The sequence below is a fragment of the Silurus aristotelis genome, assembly GCF_946808225.1.
Source record: "Silurus aristotelis genome assembly, chromosome: 11".
In the NCBI taxonomy this organism is placed as follows: Eukaryota; Metazoa; Chordata; class Actinopteri; order Siluriformes; family Siluridae; genus Silurus; species Silurus aristotelis.
The window spans coordinates 25,095,499-25,117,303 of NC_139584.1; the positions used below are offsets into that span (position 1 = coordinate 25,095,499).

The window sequence follows — 21,805 nt, forward strand, 5'->3', positions numbered from 1 at the left end:
AAATTGTTCGAATTGTGATTTTACAGACTACAGGATTTTTCTCCTACAGCAGCATGCATTCCTTCTGTTCCTTTTACACCACAGCAATTTTGCCAAGACATTAACAACAAAAACAAACATTTATTTATTTATAGTTATGTTTAAACACACCCAATATTTCCTGTTTTCAGGTTCTGCATCATCACTAGCATAAATAAATCCTTATATCCTAAAGAATCCCCCATGTCAGAAAAGGAACTGCTTTTAGCACCCATGTTGTTACAGATATTGAATCTGACCAATCAGAACTGAGAATTCGCTGTGGTATAATTTCCCTTCCGAAAGAGAGAGAGATCACGCATCCACAGCTTCCTAAAACAATTCTAAACTTTTATTCTCTAACAAAAGTGAAAAGAAACAAAGGCAACAATGAAATGAAAGTGTTTATACACAAACAAGTTGCTTGTCTGCAATACCATTAATAATAATAATAATAAACAACAATAATGTATTTATTAGAATTCAGGATGAAAACAAAGGAAACAGTGAGTTACAGTGAGGTGTTTGTACAGTACCTTGGAAAACAAGAGAGAAAGAAAAGGAGAGAGAAAATAAAGCAACAGAATAGTAAAAAATAATAATAATAAAAGGTGGAAAAGAGAAAAGATTTCAAATTAAAGTCAGTAGACAGAATAGGTGTAATGTACAATGACCTATTTTGGGAAAGTAGCACCAAAACTTAAATGCCGTTTTTCTCCCCCAATTATTTTTTTTAACTAGTTCATTCAAAACGGAGAGTCTCGACAGCCTCAACAAAAACACGAGACTCGGTACATAAAAAATACAAGTCATTTTCACGGCATCTGGGCCACGTTCCCATTTCTATGTCCAGCGCTACCGAACCACTGTGTGCATGTGGGGCTAAACTATATCACATTATGTTGGCGTTTTTGGGAGTTGAGCACTGCGTGGTACAGTGTAATTGTACAGACAGATGGACAGCAGGACGCTGGGGCCATTCCTCAGTAATGGCCAGAGTAGAGCAGCAGACAGAAGGTGAGCGGAGTCGCTGTGAACGAAAGAACGTCGTGAACCACAACGATGGAGGAACAAATCGTTGGAGTGAAGGAGGACAGACACGATGCTAATGCCATCCAGGAAAAAAAAAAAAAAAAGGAGGGGGTGCAGCGCTTAACAACAGGAACCAACAAGAGGGAGTGAATGTGTGCAAATGGGGGGAAAGCAGAGTGTGAGCTTATTACGTAGAACCGCCGTGAAAAATTTCCTCTACTGTCTGGATGGGGTGTTCATTTTTTGGCCCAGAGCGATTTGAGAACCGTTCTGTGGGTCACCTTTTTAGCCATTTTCTCCTTCACATGTTCCCAACACATCACAAGATCTAAAGAGGAAAAAAAACCAAACAAAAAAAAACAGATTCTTTCATTTAGAGAGTATTAAATTACCCAAAAAAGAATTTAGCATTTGCATATTAATGAGCCCATAATTTTTTCGGTGCCATTGTATACACCAATCAGGCATTACTTTATGACCACCTGCCTAATATCATTGTGTCTGTCCCCGTTTAGCTGCCAAAACAGTTCTAACCCTTTGAGCATCAATAGCATCAACTTCTTTAGCAATCTGAGCTACAGAAGCCTGTCTGCTGGCCAGCATTTACTCCCCACGTGCATCTATGAGCCTTTACTTCCCATGACCACTGTTCCTTACTTGGAACAGCCCACAAGAGCTGCAGTTTTGGAGATGCTCTGACACAGTTGTCTAGCCATCACAATTTGCCAATCTTTATGCTTGCCCATTTTTCCTGCTTTTAGCACGTCAACTTTGAGGACAAAATGTTCACTTGCTGCCTAATATAATCCCACCCACTAACTGGTGCCATGATGAAGAGCTAAAATCAGTGATATTCACTTCACCGCTCATAATGGTATATTGTCAATGTTCTGTCTGATTGGTGTATACGAGTCGAACATTCTATATGGACATTTTCCTTTGTGTGTGTACAGATATTATTTATAGATTCATGCCTCCTCTTGTTGCTGTACAGGCGTGTGGTTAACAGGTCGTGTCTTTTTTGACTCCGAGGCCTCTGTGGGCTTCGCTCCTCCTTCAGATTTCTGACTTTTCCTCTTCCTTTTGGAGTCCTTCATCCTGCTGCTACGACCTGAGCGCTTCTGTTCCTGCAACTCGATCTGACAGATGAAGGGAAGAAATAACGCAGTTAAACCATGCAAACAAGCAAAGAAATACACTCTAATGCACATGACATGCATTGTAACAATTCATAAATTTTGAATTTATAAAAGCTAATTAACATTCATTAGGTATGTATTTGCAATACTATATATATATATATATATATATATATATATATATATATATATATATATATATATATATATATATATACACATACATACATACATACATACATACATACATACATACATACATACATACATACATACATACATACATACATACATACATACATACATACATACATACATACATACATACATACATACATACATACACACACACACACACACACACACACACACACACACACACACACACGTATATAAATAAAAAGAAAATAATTCATGTAGCCCACGGATCTCACCTGTATAAGCGTGTGTAGAGTCTGCCGAGGAGGCGGAGATGCTGCTTGCAGGAGTCGATAGATGGTGTGCGTCTGATCGAGAGTAACCTCGAGCAGGTCACCTTCAAGTTGCAGCTCTTCTAACTGAGCTCTTGTTGAAGTGGCCAGTTCAATTACTGGCCCTTTAAGATATGGTATTAATGGCAGCAGAGACTCCACCCCTTTGAGAGAACGCAGGGTTAAGAAAGTCTAAGAAGCCCAAGCTGCAATTGTTTCTGGAAATTTAAATATATAAAAAAAAATGACAAAGTACTTACCTGTTATATTTTCAGTGTCTGGCTTCTTAACACCATTTTCACAACCAGACTGTGGAAGGATAACCAAATTTTACTAAAAATGTACCATGTGCACAATATAAAACTAGACTCAGGAACCATTCATGTCTGTTAGTATATGAAATGATGTTTGACCAAACAAGACCTCCTACATTTATCTATTAAAGTTCACAGTTACTGGTATATTTTTCTGAGTAAATGGTTAGTGTTAATCTTTTATATGAAACCAGACTTTTTCACCTGTATTCCATTAGCAGCTGCATCCCTTTTGCGTTTCATCGCGTCACACTCCTCCGTCAGATCGATCACGCTATCTTCCGGCTCCTCGGAGTCCGACAGTACGATCACCTCTTCCGAATTACCTTTCTTTTCCACCTCCGGCTGCTCCTTTGCCGTGCTCTGTGTTTCTTTCAGGTCCTGAAGTCTCTGCAGTGCCCCCTGCAGCTCAGGGGAATCCAGAGCTTGTTTGGCTCGGCCCTGCCAGTTAATCGCTCTCTCTGTGAGACACTGCAGAGCCTCGCCCTCTGGCAGTCTCACAGGCAGCTTCTGCAATGCCACTAACAAAGCCAGAATAGTTTCTAGCCGTGGACGCCGTGTTCTCTGGCACCGCGGGCACAGGAATCGTGTGTCCCAGTCCCACCAACAGAGTGGGTTTACAAGTGGCACGTCAGTAGGTCCCAGTACACAAGGGAAGGGCACACAACCTCCGTGGAACCAGTCTTTGCACAAATGGCAGCGGTGGAGCAGAGCATGTGACTGTTCACCGCAAACACACACAGACTGGCTGACTGTGTGGAAGTGAGTGGAACCACCATTCTGTTGTGAGACTTTTTCTGAGGAAAGAGACGTGTCCATGTCCATTGGTTCATTCCACCTCTGCTCTTGTTTGATATCTGTAGTCTGTGCCTCCTTGGGCGCGTTCTCCAGGCCGGGTTTGGCCAGGTTCAGCTGACGCATTCGCAGCAGAGCCTCTTTTTCATGCTGTTCCCCCTCCTTGAATGCCATTACCTGGACAAATTACAATGTACAGTGAACATATTAAAATCTTTATTGCAAGACATGAGACATAAAGGCAGGCCCATGCGTCAGAAATCTTTTTTTGACAACATACTGAATGCAGAGGTCTATTTGAAGACCATTTGTTTAACATGGGAATTTAATTTCCTTACTTCTACATTTTTCCTTTTCTGGCCACACTAGCAGAGTCTGTTATTCCCTTTGAGTTTTTTACACATATAATTAAATAGTTCATATTAGAGATTGCTGGAACGTTCTGCAAAAATCAACAGTTTTTCCTGTATTTGGTCCGCTGTCATTACAAGAGCGGCCTCTAGAGGCGAATAACTGAACCCGCATGCTGTTTAGACAGAGCACGGAGACTGCTATATAATATTTATTATTGATCATTTATTAATTATATTTATAAATTCATACTTATTTCATTTAGCACATTTTCGTGATTCAGTACTCTTATTTATGTAATAAAGTTTTGCACTATTTTACATGGAGTGTTATGTATGTTTTCTATCCAGGACCTATCGGTTGATTAATTCGTTATCGGCAAGTACGATCCAAACTAGCTATCGGTAACCTCTAGTTAAAATTGTGCATAAGTGCATGCTGTGTGCTCGCAACTTACAATGGCTCCTGGATCTCTAAGGTCCTGTGCAGTGAGCCCCAACACATCCACGTCAGAGTCGGTTTCTGAGCTCAGTGCATCTTCCTCCTTCTTCTTCCTCTTTTCCACACACGGACATAATACCTACACGAGTGTGAGAGAGTGAGCTTCATGCACCTTTGGCTCCTCAAAAACACTAATCCTGATGCTTAAATACATCAGTAAGAAACCGAAAAATCAGTCTCTGCTTTAAGAGTAATAATAAAAATGTCAAACAGAAATCTCACCGTTCTCCCTTTGTTACATCTAAGCAACCTAATGGTGATCAGAGCTAGCTATTCCTTACCTCCAGAAGGCTGTGCTGACTGTTCTTCTTCAGAAAGGTCTTGCTGGCTTTTTCCCTCCAGGAGTGAGCACTGGCAACCTGCAGCTCAAGCTGTCGCAGCTCCTCCATCCGTACAGGAAGGTCACGGCCAATCGCCACTAGACCCTCTAGATCATCCAGACATGGGTAGTGCTCTCCATTCTGCTGCGAGACACAGGGCATACAAAGGAGAGGTAGAGAAACAGAAATTAACTGGGCAAGACTTTAAAGACTGTATTTTAAGGAATTGATTAAAGGTGGCTTAAATCGTTGCCCTAAAAACTTTGCTGTTGAGTCCTTTTGTCTATTACTTTTCATTTTCTATCAGGAAGACCCATTAGATGGAGCTCTATTGGAGATCAATTACATCAACAGGATCAATTATATCCACTCGTGTTATCTCCAAAAGCTCTTATGCCAGGCAACATTAATCTGTAGTCTAGACTGCTAATAAATGTGAAACGCCAATTGAAAAGTCATTTTAAACCATCAAGTGTCTAAATAAAAAAAAAAACACATCAGGTTGATCAATAATTGATATTACATCCTTGAATAAAACCACTCTTGCCTGGATTTCCTCTAGGTCCGTGACCCAGGCATGGGCTCGACTTAGGCAGGCGTGGAGAGCCAAGATGTTGGGCAACTGCACAGGGATTAGCTGGGCCTCATTCACTATGGCCTCCAATGTGGAGAGAGGGTGCTTCTGCCTGCTCGGATAAAGAGAAAACGACAGCAAACCAAACTGAGTGGCAAGAAAGCTTAATTATAAAACGGATTTGCATGGATGTGTGTGTTAAACTGCTTTACCGATCTTCAAGACAGATCTGGGCCTTCTCTTCCCAACGCTCTGCGATGGTCAGCAGCTCCTGCAGCTCTGCCATGGCGGTCTCAACGCTGACGCCCTGCAGCACATTGCAGCCGGCCTCCATCAGATTTCTTAGAACAGCCAGAGTCACCTCTCCACCCCCAGGCCCGATTGTCCTGCGCACCTGCTCCAGCCAGCGTCTCTGTTCCTGCAGGCCGGACAGGAGTCCACAGGCAGGGGCTAGAGCCGGAAGCGCAGAGCCCTCCTCTAACAAAGCCTGCAGATCCTCTTCTGATGGAGTGGAGGACTGTTTCCACTCACCGCCACTGCTGCTCACTACAGCCTGGGCACGTGACTCAAACTCCTCCACCTTCTGTAGCACAACCTGAGAGAGTCAAGTGTAGAGGGGTGTATGTTGGGTTATCTTACGTTCACTTATTCTGATCAGAAGTTGAAGTTTTGCTATGAAAACTTATGCAGTTTTCTTGAATTTACAGAACAGCATATTAAGGACAAACCTTAAGTTTAACACTTGAAACTGAGCAAATACACAGGTTTACTGTTTAAGTAAAAACTCACACACCTGCACCTCCCCAAGCTGCTCAACTGCACAAGGATGGTTTTGCATGGTGTCCACCATTTGCCGGAGCTCCTGAAGACTCATCTTACTGCTCTGCGTGCCATTCAGAAGCTCTGTGCTCCTGCTCTGGCACTTAAGCAGGTCAGCCATTACAACAGTGAGCCGTTGGAGCAGCTCGTTGTCAGGAAATTTACGTTCTGCCGCCTCCTCTTTCAGTGCCTCCAGATTTTTAAAGTCTTAAAGAGTAGAAAAAACAAAAACAGGGAATTTAAAAGCCGTTAAAAACTATGTTGTAGATAAACTGTATGCACAACCTATGAAAGCTGTATTTGTCTGACAGGGTCTACCCTCTTACCCATTCGTACCATCTATACAGCATGTAATGTAGCAACACAGTAAGTCAAAAGATGACTGCTATAATAGATTTCTTACTGTGAAAAAAAAATACACTAATCAGGCATAACATTATGACCACCTGCCTAATATTGTGTTGGTCCCCCCTGTTGAGCAATTACAGCATTAACTTCTTCAGCAATCTGAGCTACAGGAGCTTGTCTATTGGATCAAACCACACGGACCAGACTTCGCTCCCCACGTGCATAAATGAGCCATGACTCTGTCGCCGGTTCACTACTGTTCCTTCCTTGGACCACTTTTGATATATATACTGACCACTGCAGGACAGGAACATCCGACAAGAGCTGCAGTTTTGGAGATGTTCTGACCCATTCCTCTAGCCGTCACAATTTGTCAAACTCGCTCAAATCCTTATGCTTGCCCATTTTTCCTGCTTTTTACGTCAACATTAAGGGCAAAATTACTTGCTACCTAATTAATCCCACTCACTAACAGGTGCCATGATGAAGAGATAATCAGTGTCATTCACTTCAGTGGTCATAATGTTACGCCTGGTCGGTGTAAAGCCTTGTGTGTAATGTGAAAAAGGTTAGTGGATTTGAACGTGCAATAATATTGTCTATCCAAATTCGGAAAAATACTTTAGCTAGCAATTTTAATGATCTGTATTAGTAATAAATTCCCCATCTCACCTATTTTGTTGCCCTCCTCCTGTTCAAGGGCTTCTTTCACTCGGTTAGCCCAAGAGTCAAAGGACTCGGCTCGAACCTTCAACCGGTACAACATGGCCAACAGTTCGTCCAGAGTGTAGCGATACCTGGCAAAGGGGAGATGGTGAAGTTTTAGGTCTACCATGTGAACATACATCTATATCAAGATAATATTCTAATCTTAACACGCAGTCAGTATGTACCTGAGGTAGAGTTTGTCTATGGGACAGGAGCAGAGGTCTTGCGTGTGGTAGAGACAGACGAGGCGATCAGGGCAGTTGGTGCAAGCCAGAGCAGACAGGAAGCAGGTGGTCTTACACTTATCACACTGCCTCTCATCATCGGGCAACAACTCAAACGCCTCTCGCTCGGCCTCTGTTATACCCTGTGTGTGCACATCTCAGCGTTATTCTCTCTGTAAAATAAGCTTGGTCTATGTTTTAGAATATTAAATAATTGCCTACATATTGTTTTCGGACTCACCTTCTCCAGCAGGGCCTTGCGGAGTTTCCTCTCTTCTTGGACAATAATGAACATTTCTCTGTGTGTGGCTGCAGCCAGGTTCAGGTCCAGCTTCTCCGGGCAGGCGGCCATTTTGCAAGTGAGCTCCTCATGAGAGAAAACACAGTAGCGTCTGAGGTGCCTGTAATGCTCAATACATGACCGCCCTAGGGGCAGCTGTTGGAAAGAGGGGGGAGGAAAAAAAAAAAAAAAAACCCACAATGAGACAGGAGGAATATCACTTGATATACTTTTCTACACATTCATAGTACATATGCATTTTACAGAAAACCTGTGCATTTAACAACCCACCCGAAACTACTCATATGAGATCACATTACGGAGACAATAAAACATTTTAATAAAACAAAATCCCGCAAAAGAAAAAAACAATTCTCTCACACACACACACACACACGGGGGATAATTTTTTATTTTTTTTTAGATGTCTCTGTAATTAATATAATATGATATTATAATATATAGATATTTTTCTTCTTACCCAATCTGCAGTGCAGAAGTTCACGGCTTCAGCAAAATTATATCCCTGATTGAAGCCACTGTGATAGGCTCGAGGGAAAGTGATGACGAACTCTCCAGCGCACTGATTCGTACGCACAACCTGTCAATCAAAGATAGCCCAATTACAAATGCATGTTCTACAAATCGTCCATCTGCACCAGGAGCACCATTTAGTGCCAATTTAATCACAACAATAAACAATGACCGCAACACGTTTTGCCAAGTGCTACATTTACAGCGCAAGCGTTTCAGACATTTCAGTGTGAATTAGTACGTTTTGAGTAACGATTAAATATGAAAGTATAAATGCGGATAATTTTTACACAAAAACGCTGTTATTAAATGTTTCAAGATTAGCCTTTGTTTTAAATAAACTATACAAACTCAGACCTGGAAATCACTTAAATCTAATTCAAAAATTCCTTTTCCAAAATGTATAGGAACCGTGGAAATCTATGAAAATATAGAGCCGTGTGTGTGTGTGTTACCCACCGGCACTCCATGGGCCATGAGTATATTAGGGTTCATGATTGTGACAAGTTGATGAAGCAGATCTGGTTGGAACTCGAAAAGTTCAGGAGTAAGCTTCTTCATTACTTCCTCCAGATGTTCTGCTGCTACTGAAGGAACACCATACCATGTCTTGGGCTCCCCCCTGAACCAGAAATGTATTTATTGCAGACATTTTCCAGCAATTTCCTCAGTACATCCTCTTATTTATTTTATTAGCAACTGATGTACTATATATTTAACTAGCTGAAAGTACCCGTGCTTCGCTACGGAAGGCAGAACGCTAAGCAATATGGCAATAAGCAGTAAGCACTGAGCAGGACTGGATGATCAGAGATCAGAACGTAACGTCAACAAATAACGTACTACCCCTTTGTAGTACCGATACAGGGCAAACTACTTTAAAAATAATTTTTATCGTGCATCTAACATGTAATAAGAAACAATGTAGTAAGTTTCATGAGGATCCGTAATGTTATTTCGAAGAGTTTACAATGCGTGAGAAATCGCGTTTTTCGCGAGTTAGCCGCGATCCAGGGCGAATTTTTCAAAACCCTTTCTTAGTGAGCACCTAAGACCCAGGAGGAAGGTATGTTCCAAATTTCATTGCAATCCGTTCAGTGGTTTTTGAGATTTCGTGATGAGTGAGTGAGTCAGTCAGTGGTATTTGAGCTTTATATATATAGATTCCTGAACATGCAATCTTTTAATGCTGGGTGAGCAAACAAAAACGTCAAATGTTCTCAGAAAGCAGTGGCAGATGCGTGTGTATCAGGCAGGAAAAAACAACGTTGCACATTTCATTTACGTTTTGTAATACAAGTTATAGATTAAATAACAAAAGCATCTATATTGTGTCTTGTTATTACCAGTGTAAGTAGTTGATTGAGTAGCTCCAGTGGTCCTCGATGTGCCAGCAGAAGGCAGAGAACACCATGCCCACGTACAGCCACGGAACCTTCATACCCGAGATGTCGGCATTTATATGGCACAATACTGACTGCTCCAACACTGGCATCACGTTCAGGTTCCAGCCGCTACGTGCATAGGCCTGAGAGAGTACCAAAGGCTTACTTTACTATAGTGTTTAAAGTAAAAACAGACTCATGAACAAGCATAATTTGAATTTAAATCAAATAGGGACTAAAAGAGTAAGAGAGAGGGGAACAGACAGGAGGAACAAGAGAAAAGTTAAGGTAAGGACAAATAAATAAGTTACGCCAAACAGAGAAGAAAAAAGCAAGGTCAAATTATTAAAAAGAAAAAAAAAAAAAAACAACGCAAACCTCTTCTTCTTCGGTTAAATGTCTCTTGCCGTTGTTGACAGGGAAACCGCTCCCAAACTCTTTGGAGTGAATGTCAGCACCGTACTCGACAGTCACATCCTCTTCAATACTACTGACTAATCGCCAAAACTCCTTCTCAACCAGCTCTGTTGGGACCATCTAACAACATCCAAACATGCACGGTTTATTACGGAGCTTAACAGTGACCTCTGACGGTCTCGAAAAACGTTTTCCGATTTCAGACGTCACGTTTTATTCCTACATCTGATTTGTGAAGACATTAGAGAATTTGCATGAATAACCAAATAAAGTAGGAGATGCAAATAATCAGTCACGCAAAAGCACTTACGTGCACAGGCATGTTAAAGTAATCAGCTTTGAACGTGTCCGCCATCTCGCCGAAACTCTGTAACGTGTATTCTCGTGTCGCCTGCTCGAAACCAAAAGCTTCGGCGGGTTTCTTACATTCCTACAAACACACAGTAAACAATAAAGTGATGTAAGCAGAGATATTAGCTGATTTTTTTGGTGTTTAAAACCAAACTTGTCACTTTAAAATCAGCACATGAACAGTGACAATCACCCTGGAAGACATTCATTTTTTTTTTTACATTCTATTTCCATGTTGGATAGTGTGTATGTAACATAAAATTAGATTTCATTTAAACGCTAAAACATGACAAACAATTCGCCACACATCCCCCCTAAAAGCATCTTTTCAGATCCCGCCTTACCTCTGCTACACATTTGGGGCAGCGCCAATTGCCCTTGGGAGGGTCTGTAAGGGGAGGCAGAAGGCAAAAAGTGTGGTAATTATCATCGCAACCATCACATAGCAGCAGCTTCTCGTCCTCGTCCCCACGGCCACACATACGGCACACAAACGAGTCCACCTGGGGGTGGGAAAAAAGGTCAGATTTAAAGAAAGGCAGTGAACTTTAATTCATATTGGTGGAAGAGCTGCACAACCTAAACACAAAAACATCCATGATTACACAAGCAACCTCCCTGAAGCTTAAACTCATCTAGTATAAAATGAGCTGCCCACCTAGCAAAACTGGAATTCAGATAATTTTTTGGTAAATATGCGTGACGTGTGCGTGAAACGACCCGATTTCATAATTTTATTATAAAAGAATGAGTTGACATGTTAAAATTTACTGCCAAGATTCACCACACCTGCTACAAAATCGAAAGAACCAGAGCAACCGGTCTAAATTGCCTACTGCAAATGTTTTGTTGTGTATGCTATAAAACAATGTTTCAAATCAAATCGGAAAACGCGTCTTTTTCCTTTATGTTTCGGTTTTCTGTAAACACACAGCATTTTTTTCTGCCCAATTAAAAACAGAGTGGGGACAGTTTTAAATGCCCTTTGAGAAAACAGATATTCGCATGTATTGGATAAAAGGTTAAAAGAAACGAAGCAGGCCAAGTTGTCTTTTAGTCTTTTTCCACATGCACAGTGTAGGGATGCAAGTGTTTTCAGAAGTGGATGAAAACGTTGGACGTAGCCAAAATCTATCTATGGCATTTAGCTGGACTCAACTTTAAAATACAATCTCAGATAAGTACAGTGCAAGGCATTAGAAAATGTTCAGGTATCCAAAAAGGATAAACTGTAAACATCTATAAAATCTTTAAAAACAGATGTTTTTTGTTTGTTATACAGGGTTATTAAAAAAGAATGAACTGAATTCATTACGCAATATTTTATTTAGGAAAAGTAATACAAAACTCCAGCCAAGTCACAAGTATTATACTTACTGATTGATAAGTATTATTATAATGACCGATTATAAATAAACTGACTCATTCCATTACTATAAATGAGAACTGAAGCAATGAATCATATCGGTTCTTTTTTTTTTTTTTTTATAATCCTGTATACTAGCTTGTGCAGGTACAATGGCAAAAAAGAATCCCATAAAATATGCATTAAAACACCAAATCCAGTGAATGCTGATGGATTTCATGGATGGTTCGAGATGAACTACAGATGAGCTACACATACTATTCAAATATCGCAATCTGAAACTAAATAATGCTACTTCTACAAGGATCTCCTGTGCTGGGTGAACGTAAAATATAAATAAATAAATAAATAAATAAATAAATAAATAAATAAATAAATAAATAAATAAATAAAAAGTGCACCATGCGCTCAGACAGACTCCACAGTCACGCCACAGAGCAGCATAAAGACTAAAGACATCCTCACTTCCCGTTACAAACAGGAACATGTACACTTACAAACTGTGAGCTGCTGTGGTTGCGTCTCAGCCGCATGGTCATCTTGGTGCAGGGTTCGTCTTTAATAGGATCTTTCGCTGCCACGGTTCGACTCTCGTCCTCTTCCTTTTTCTTCACTTCATCTTTTACGATGAGGTTTGGGGTGGTGGGGGGATGTCCGGCTCCGACTTGGTAATTAACGTCTCGCCGGGTTCTTCTTTGATGCCGCTGTTTTCCTTAACGATTACAGTCTGAGGAAGTTCATCTGAAAAAAAGAAAGCAGAAGTTGTGTATGCTGCACTGTATAGTGGCGTTCTGGTGTGAAGATGCTAATCGTGTAAAGAGAAACTCATCGCCATGATGGTCGATTTGTATCGCTTTTTGCGTTTTACAGATTACAGAACCTGGAAAAGAATTTGTCTGAAGGAAGTGTTGGATCTTTCTAGCTGGAAAGTCGAATCAACACCGAAACCTCAACGGAGAAATTACTAAACTAGGTGAAGGGGCAGCACTTCCAAAAATTGAAAGGTTGTTGTGCATTTTTAAGTAATAACTTGGATCACTAGTGCACCTCAAATTTACCTTTCTTTCTAGCCTTGTCTCGAGCCACCAGGCCCAGTCCCATCATTTTGGGTCCAGCTCCATAGATCTGCAGCTTCTTCAGCTCCGGGTTCTTCTCTATGTCCTCCTCGGTGGGTTCCGGCTAAAGGGCAAGACATTGCAATGTTAAATTAGCAGCCAAAACTCTCAAATTGAGATGAATTTGGGTCAGCCTAATTTCCGTTATTAGGTACGGCTATCCTGAAGATAAATGTTACAAGGCCCTGTCTCTTCTATCCATGCCACTGATATTTGTTTGCCTATCTACATGTACTGTTATTCTGTCATCAATGAAGAAGCAAAAACTAACGGTACACTGACTGCAATACATGGAAAGTTTGCAGTCATACAACCAGAGAGGGTGAACACAGGAAAAGCAGCAGCCAAGCTAAGAGTTAACGCGTTAGAAACTAGCAGAAATCCCACAGGTGAGCAGTAAGCGATCGAAAAACTGGGGAAACCAAGAGAAACGGCACCATCCAAGAGGAAAACACAAACAAGCTAGCGATGTTATACACATGGCAAGACAAGCACTGTTTTTTTTTTGTTGCTACTTTTAATGACACTGCCTCCCAGCTTATTCACAACAGATTAGAGGCGCGCACACACACACACACACACAGACACACACTTGGGTGAGGCAGGACAGCTTGTGCAAAAACTGCACAAGAAGTGCACTTCAGCAGGAGCGAGACACGAGAAAGGAAGGTGTTAATGAGTAAGTGAAAAGGAAGAGAAAAGAAGGCAGACAGAGGAGGAGAACGAGAGCGAAGTGCCAGCGAGAGGCAGTACCGAGGAGCTGTGTTGAGAGCCAGTGGTAAGAGGGTGGAGAGTCGGATCCTCTGGACCCTGCATGGGGAGACAACAACCATAACAAAACAGACTCCAGAGACAAAAAGGGAGCAACAGAAAAAAAAAAAAGAAACTAAAACATCAATGAATTGACAGTACAGAGCAGGAAGAGAAAGAAACAAGGACAGGGTGTGTGCATGTGGGAATTTTCACAGCCACTTTGTACGCCTAGCATTTTTGTTTAAAACGTGTGCTTATGCGATGTTTGTACACTCTGTATATCACTTAGACACCATATTCTAATTCCTACTTATTTAATCAAACTTCGGCTTAAACAAAAGTTGACTGCAACATATGCATATTAATCAAGTAAATGAGGAATGAGGAAATTGCTAAATAAAAGCGTGTCATTAATACACTATGTGGACAAAAGTATTGTGACACCTGACCTTTCCTGCCATAAGTGGTTCTTCTCCAAACTGTTAAAATTTTGCATTCACTTAAAACCCAAACCTGTTCCAGCATGGCAATGCCCCTGTGCACAAAGCGAGCTCCATGAAGTGATGCTTTACATGGTTTGGAGAGGAAGATCTTGAGTGGCCTGATAGCGCTCTGACTTGACTTCTGAATTGGAACAGTGACTGCACCCCAGGCCTCCTCACCTCACCTACATCAGTACCTGACTTTACTAACACCATTGTGGCTGAGCAAATCTCCACAAGCGCACTCCATAAGTCAGTGGAACCGAAGAGCAGATTGAATAAAGGTGCAAATTTGGACCAAATATGGAATGCGATGCTCAAAAAGCACATACCGTACTTATGACAAGGTGTCCACAAACTTTTGGCAATATAGTGTATGCGCAGAAGATGAAAATATCTACGTTGAACATATCCAATATAGGATAAGACATTCACAGCATTGCAAAATAGAAATGTTTTACACATGAGAGAAGACGGGCCAAGGAAACACAAAAACGTATAAAAGGATGTGTGGAGGCATGTGATGGGGCAAAAAAATAACAATAAAAAAAAAAGCATGAACACAGGAAAGCAACAGAAGCAGCAAGATTTGGAGTGCAAAGTGTGCTGGAGCACTAACGCTGATTAGCCAGAAAAGTGTAAATACCAAGAAATAAGTTGTGCAATTTAGAAGCATCTAAACTTTAACGTTTTATTTTCTTCACATTAAATCGGTCCCTAACAGCGAACAACACGAAGACGTGAATCCAGATGAAATGTGATGTTAAGAATCTCGTGAAAGAAAAAAACCCAAAAACAAACAGTTCACATTATGCCAAGTCGTCACAACTTTAAAACTGAAAATGAGCGAAACGAGTGCACATATGCGCAAGCTTTTAGAAGGATTAAACATAACTATAAACTATAAAGGGGCTCATCCAAACACTGCACTTGCAGTCGAATGTGGTTGTGTAATTAGCATGAAAATGCAGTTTTACAGGTTTTCATCAGAGTACTGGAGAAAACAAGCAAACGCTTCAGAACACACAACGTCAGATTTCTGTTGCATCTGCAAAAACACGATGTGCCCAAGGTAAAATCTTTAGTCATGTTAATGTTGACACAATGGTGATCAAGAAGCTCTCCAGAACACGGTGCACAATTCCTTACTGTTATTTCACCTGGTGCATTTCTTCCTCTTGTCGTTTTGTTATTTTTAATTCAATTCTGTTCATTTTGATTTGTATAGTGTTTCTAACAATTGACATCATCTCAAAGCAGCTTTATAGAGCAACTGGCCTTCCCTGAGCCCTAAATGCATTTTTTTCTCAAGCTAAGTATCGCTAAACTTGCACTTCCCCATAGCTGCAAAATAAAATCTGTTTTACATCTGTGGGACATTTCAAATGAGATTCGATTCAATAAAAAAGCCGATTGGCTGTTGCATGTTGGGCTCATTTGTGGTCGTAATACAGCGACTTATGTTTGGACTGGAAAAAATAAGAACTGTAACACCACGGGAACCAAAATAAAAACAGGAGCTTTAAAGGTAGAGTTACATGCACATCAGAAAATTAAGACCTGTTTGAAATTATTTATTTAAAAGCCTAAAATGTACATTTAAAATTGTATGTTTTTGACTTAAGACCCCAAAGAAACCCTGTGTTTTGACATCAGACAGCTAAGGAAAAGGATCTTAAAAAGCTTTAACCCAGAGAGCAGGACAGAACCTAGATATTCAGTCTAAATGAAAAAAATATATATATATGACTAAAGAAGGCGTATCTATACAACCCACCAGACGTACTGCTCACCTCAGGCTGTAGACGGTTGGCTCGTCGGCCATAACTGCTGGTCTTGGAGGGTTGGACTGACTGGCGAAGAGGAATGGAGTGGGGCTTGTACTCTTTATCCACGTTATCTTTATCCTTATCCTTATCCTCACTTTCATATGGCCTGGGCTTACATTGCTGCACACATGTACAAATGTTTGTGTTATAAAGAGAGGGAAGGTGTCACGGCGATAGAATTACGCTAATAATCCCATAATAAATTGGACTGATATTATGTACACAATATATTTAGAGATATACCAGTAAACTAGCACCAGAGTGGAACATCTCAAAAGGATAGACGATTCTCTCGTAGTGCGACCGCAGGAGGGAGCCGATGTTTTTGCCCGGAGGGTAGCCGAGCTTCTGGGCGACTCGGGCCCATCGCCTCTCCTTACAGACCGTCTCAAAGCCCCCTTCTTCTGTGACGATCTGTGAACAAACTTACAGTTAGATTGCAGTCACACCCCGAATGATCTGAAGTGTTAAAGTCACAGCTCATCACAGATCAGTTTCCTCCATTGTGGTTGGAGTGAACTTAATTATTCATAACCATCATGCAAGGCCTTTGTTGTTTTCAGGGAATTGACCCAGACCATTATGAAGATCACACTAGCAACATGTGCTGCTTAAAAAGGAATGTCAAGGTGAACAATGAATAAGGAAATAAAACTAACAGCAAGTCTATTCGTGGTTAAAATGTACAGCAAGTTTGTGTGTTTATTTTCAGACGTCTGCTCCAGACCGTACCTTGGACAAGCTGAACAGATCGACGATGCGTCGCTCGATGTTAGGGATTTTGAGCGAAGAGCCCTGGATCTCCCAGAATTTGGCTATCCGGTCCAGATAATTCAGCTTCACTCTCGTCTCGGCCTGTCGCATAATACAAATAAAAGTAAACAATGTGCACACACTTCTATACAACCAAAAGAAGACATGCTGAATTCAGCTAAATCCAAAAGACAAATGTCTATAAACAAGCTGCTTTGTATACAAGATGCCGTTAAACAACAATAATAAACAATAAAACTCATGGACTTGTTAAATTGCAAACTGTAGTCCCATTTAAACTCTTATAACAACCTCAATTCTTCTGGGAAGGCATTTGAGCATGGGGATTTTTGATCATTCAGACATGAGTGATATTAAGCCATGATGTTGGATATGAGAAGCTCTGGTGGAAAGTCTGAGCTCCAGTTCGTCCAAAAATGGTGTTTAGTGGGCTTGAGGTCAGGACTCTCCGCCAATCGGTCGAGTTCTCTTTCTCGAGCATGTTTGCACCTCGTTAGTTCCAGTAAAGGGAATTTATACTTGTATACTGTTTGAGGGAACCTCAGGCCTTCTGTCCACACCAAGACAGAGATTTTAGTCGCAGTGTCGACTGTGGACTGAAAACAGAGGCTTATGAAAACAATGGTGCATTATTAGTCCTGGGGTAGAAATGAAGCGGGTCGAACCGCCTGACGTTCTGCTCATGCGCAGTACAGCAAGTGTTTTCAGAGTGGACGAGCAACTGCTGTTTTTGACATTTAACCGGATTAGTGTAGATGTCTACGAAGTTTTAGACATGAATTATTTGGACAGGGATAACTTTAAAAATAGAATTTCCAAGCGCACAAACCTCGAGTTCATTCAGTCTCTGGATACGGGGCGTAAAATGGAAATTGTCCACTTCCACAGCAAAAGGTGGCTGCCAGTCCTGTGAATACAGAGAGACAATTATAAAGCGCATTTCAGAAAGTAAAACAGAAAAGGTGTAGGCCATTTTGTAAACTCAAATATTATAATAATATTATTAAAAAAATACCCCCCAAAAAAAACCTAACACCAGAAGCATGAAAAAAACCCTTACAATATGTTAAAAACAGTGCGATTATGTGAAGCCCACGTGAATCCGACTGGTTTATGCGCCAAAATAATAATAATAAAAAAACAAGCCGAGGAGCTATGAATACAACCCAAACTTGAGAGCGGAAATGAAACTGCACTACAAATCTGTCACAAGGATGGTTTTGTGCATTCCTGCCAGTATGCCCTTTACCCAGATAACCCAGAGGTTAAGGCGTACCGGTGGAGGGCGAATCTTGCATATTCCTGACTTCTCTGCGATTGGACGGATCTTGGCAATGTATCCGAGCGGATCTGCAAATTCCTCCCATGACGGCTCGAACACGGGACACTCTGGAGGCGGAATAAACTCATCCCCGGCCTCCATTGCCCTGAAAGCAATTTCGGAGAAGGTCAGGGTTGGATGCAAGCATAAAAACATTTATGTTAAACAATATCAATCCACAATAGCAGCCACGACCCCTTTTTCATACTGATATCATTCACACAGGATACCAGACCAGTGCTATACACAATTAGGTACAAGTACAATCAACAGCTTCATTAAAAACCTAAATAAAATAAAAATCATGCAATTCTACATTACTAGTTGGAAGGATTTTCTATGCATTAGTTTTTCATTATTTTTCCTGTTCTGGTCTTGCTGCATGCCATGTTGAAGACAAAGTATCTGTGCGTATTATGCTCGAGGGGCTCCTATCGTGTACAGCTTCTGAGGGTTTTTACTTAAACAATAGTATCTACGAACATATGGCGAGCAGTGAGAACACATTTAGGCTGCACGTTCTAATCAGAAGACTAAAAACACAATAGTGTGGTTACAATTTTGGATTTATGATATACATGTTTCACAAAGGCAGCACAGACTTATAAAGTTTGGTATCTTCACTTCTGTAGCCCCCCCTCCTCCCCATTTCCTCTCAAATCAACACGGTAATTGTTCACACAGAAAAAAAAAAAAAAAAAACCTTGCGGGTTTATGCCTCACAAAAAAAATGTGAGAGGAAATTGTGAAGCTTTCTCTGTGTTGCTCTCAGCAAATTAGCTGGAAAAGAGTTTCTCAACTTCTAACACACTAAAAAGTCACCAAATACATTCCCTGTTCAACATTTACTCTAGTTATGTGATTTTAAAACAACATGAAACAAGAAGGAATCGCTAACATGACAAAAATTAGGTGAAATATTAGGGATCGAAACAAAGCTTCAATAGCAGCATGATGAGAAGTAAAAGTGCTAAAACCTTTGCTGTGTGTTTGGTAAACAAAATAAAAAAAAAAGGTCATTAGCAGGACATGACGACATTCGGCCTTCCGGTGTTTGTTAAAGACACACAAGGAAACACGCATGAAACGAAGGCCGAAAAGATGGCAAAGAAACACCAGTTCTAACACCAAGCACATGCAAATAATCTATTATTACGTTGTTCACATTAAAAGTGAACATTCAACTCAAAAAGTTATGAAATAAAGTATATGGTATAATATTTTATATTATATGAAACCACGAGGTTTTATACAAAAGACACTATGCTGAAATAATGAGAGTTACAAGATAACGGAACACAGAACGATATGCTGTAATGAAAAACAAGATTAAAGATCATAAATATTGTTAGTTTAACGAGAAATGGCGAGCTTTTTAATCGGAAAGAACGAGATAGTGAGTAATCGACGAGCCATTATAGAAACGAGATAGTGATGTTAAATCATTTGAAATATTTAAAGAACATAAAAACTAATGGCATCCTACATAAAATAACGAGATATCGACAAGATAATAGGACAGATATACAAGACATACAAGATTAGAAACATGGATTTCGTTTGTTCGATGAAATGTGTACGAAGAACGAGATAGTAACGGGAAATGACCATTGTCTTTGAAAAGAATGAGATAGCATGATATTCCACACAAGGAGATACTGAGATGTAGAAATGAGATAAACCATAGGCGTAGCATGTAAAAAAAAAAAAAAAAAATTGAGGTATTCAGAAATTATCATAAGTAATGGCACCTCATAGTGAAATAACGAGATAATAGGTCGGAAGGACGAAACCAAACACGAATTTTGGTCTAACTTGTGATAGAAATATTAAGTAAGAATGACGGTGTGTTATGCTTAAATCTGGAGATGTTAAGTTGAAATATGGACATGACCCCTGACAGTTTGGGCCACATCTTGAGTTTCAGGGTTTCCCGGATCTGATCTAATCACATGTTACACAAGCGCCGCTATCAAAACACAATACGTGCTGTTAGCTTGGCTAGTCACCTAGCAAAACACCGACTGTGACGTGTTGAAATGTGAAATATTTACATAAAATAAAAGTCGTTATAAACCGTAAACAGTTATGGAGCACTAGTTCTCTTTAACTTTAACTAGCTGTCTCAGAATAGATGGAGGGAGTTATTAGCTTAGTTATTAGCTTCTCTGACTAGCTATCAAAAAAAAAAAAGAAGCCTGGTAGATATCACCAGGTTTCACTACAGATCAAGAAGAAATTAATTCTAGATCTCTTATTTATATATCAATTTTAAGTATATATATATATATATATATATATATATATATATATATATATATATATATATATATATATATATATATTTCTGTGCTTATAAAAATTGCGATATTATTACTGGTAAAACGTGTGTGATTATTTACTAAGATATAGTTGTTAGAAAAAGTCATATCAGAAGCCATTGAATTCACGAGTGGAAATAAAAAGCCACCATTATTTAGTGATGGTGTAGCAAATGATTATTGGTGTGTATTAAAAAAGGAAAGGAAAGAATGAGGTGTGAATGAGAAACCGAGCAGTGTCCTGTCCTGAAGCACAAGGCCATTGTTGAGACCAGACCGCTGGAGCTAACGAGCAAACTTGAGGTTAGATTGTTGAGCCATTTGCTGGCCACAGGAGCTTACATTCCGCCACTGGATGTGTGTGTGCGCTTCCTCGGATGGATTTCGAGCCCAGGCTGAAGAGAAAAACGAGAAAAAGTCGTGTCAGGGTGATCGCCTCGGCTGATCACACGCTCTATTGTTTGCCAGCGGGTCACTCTCTCTCTCTCTTTCTCTCTCTCTCTCAGGGTGGCTGCACCTCTGCGGCCTGCGCTCGCTCTCAGCCCATCCCAGCGCTCCGACACTCCGCGGCTCCGAGCACCCAATCCTCGCTGAACTCCTCTGACCCCCCCCAGGTCTCTTACAAATCTTATTTTATGATTATTAATACGCCTCAACCCGAAACGTAAACAGGCACCAAATGCGCCTTACAAGTGCCTACTTTTTTTCCTCTCCAACTATCCCCAGCTCGTCCTGTCCAAGCTAAACGCCATTTTGGTTTTCATCACGGCCTAAGCACAACCCTCAAACATCCATGCTGGGCTTTGACTGGATACCGCCGTGCCTTCCTTGCTTCCGTCCCTCCGCTCGCGACTTACACAGAACATAGTTCTTTAACTTACCCCTCAAAATGGGATGGACGAACCGGAACGGCCACTTTGGTACTAACAGAAGCATAAGCGAGTGTGTTGGAGTGAACACACACGGAGCTGGGAATGATATGGAACGAGCCGGTGGCTGCGGCTTTAATTAAACATCGCAGGTAGACTTACGGAGGTGACGCGGAGTGATACTGACAAAGATTTCACACGGTCGTCTTTGAGAAGTAGTCCAGACAATTAGCGTTTGCGCAGACGGCCAGCGCTCGGCATACTTCAACACTACACAAGTACACAAGAGCGCAAGTACACAAGTGTACACGTAAACAAGCGTACAATCGCACAAGTAACCATGTACACGTAAACAAGCGTACACGTACACAAGACGTCATCATTCCTTCTACTCT

General features: G+C 40.7%; 1 protein-coding gene across 1 annotated transcript; it reads right to left on the minus strand.

Annotated features, from left to right (window-relative positions):
• Positions 1–348: 348 nt before the first annotated feature.
• On the minus strand, positions 349–21,566 carry kdm5c (lysine demethylase 5C). Its single transcript, XM_083554708.1, is given in 29 exon segments — positions 349–1,378; positions 2,025–2,189; positions 2,624–2,823; positions 2,920–2,968; positions 3,178–3,945; positions 4,577–4,699; positions 4,902–5,084; positions 5,488–5,626; positions 5,727–6,109; positions 6,308–6,540; positions 7,354–7,478; positions 7,575–7,756; positions 7,855–8,049; positions 8,375–8,494; positions 8,887–9,049; positions 9,774–9,955; positions 10,191–10,349; positions 10,540–10,659; positions 10,925–11,083; positions 12,444–12,586; positions 12,589–12,687; positions 13,005–13,125; positions 13,815–13,871; positions 16,090–16,245; positions 16,369–16,539; positions 16,858–16,980; positions 17,729–17,806; positions 18,176–18,326; positions 21,423–21,566. Coding segments are annotated over 28 exon segments (4,752 nt in total). The 5' UTR covers positions 18,323–18,326; positions 21,423–21,566; the 3' UTR covers positions 349–1,369.
• Positions 21,567–21,805: the final 239 nt, after the last annotated feature.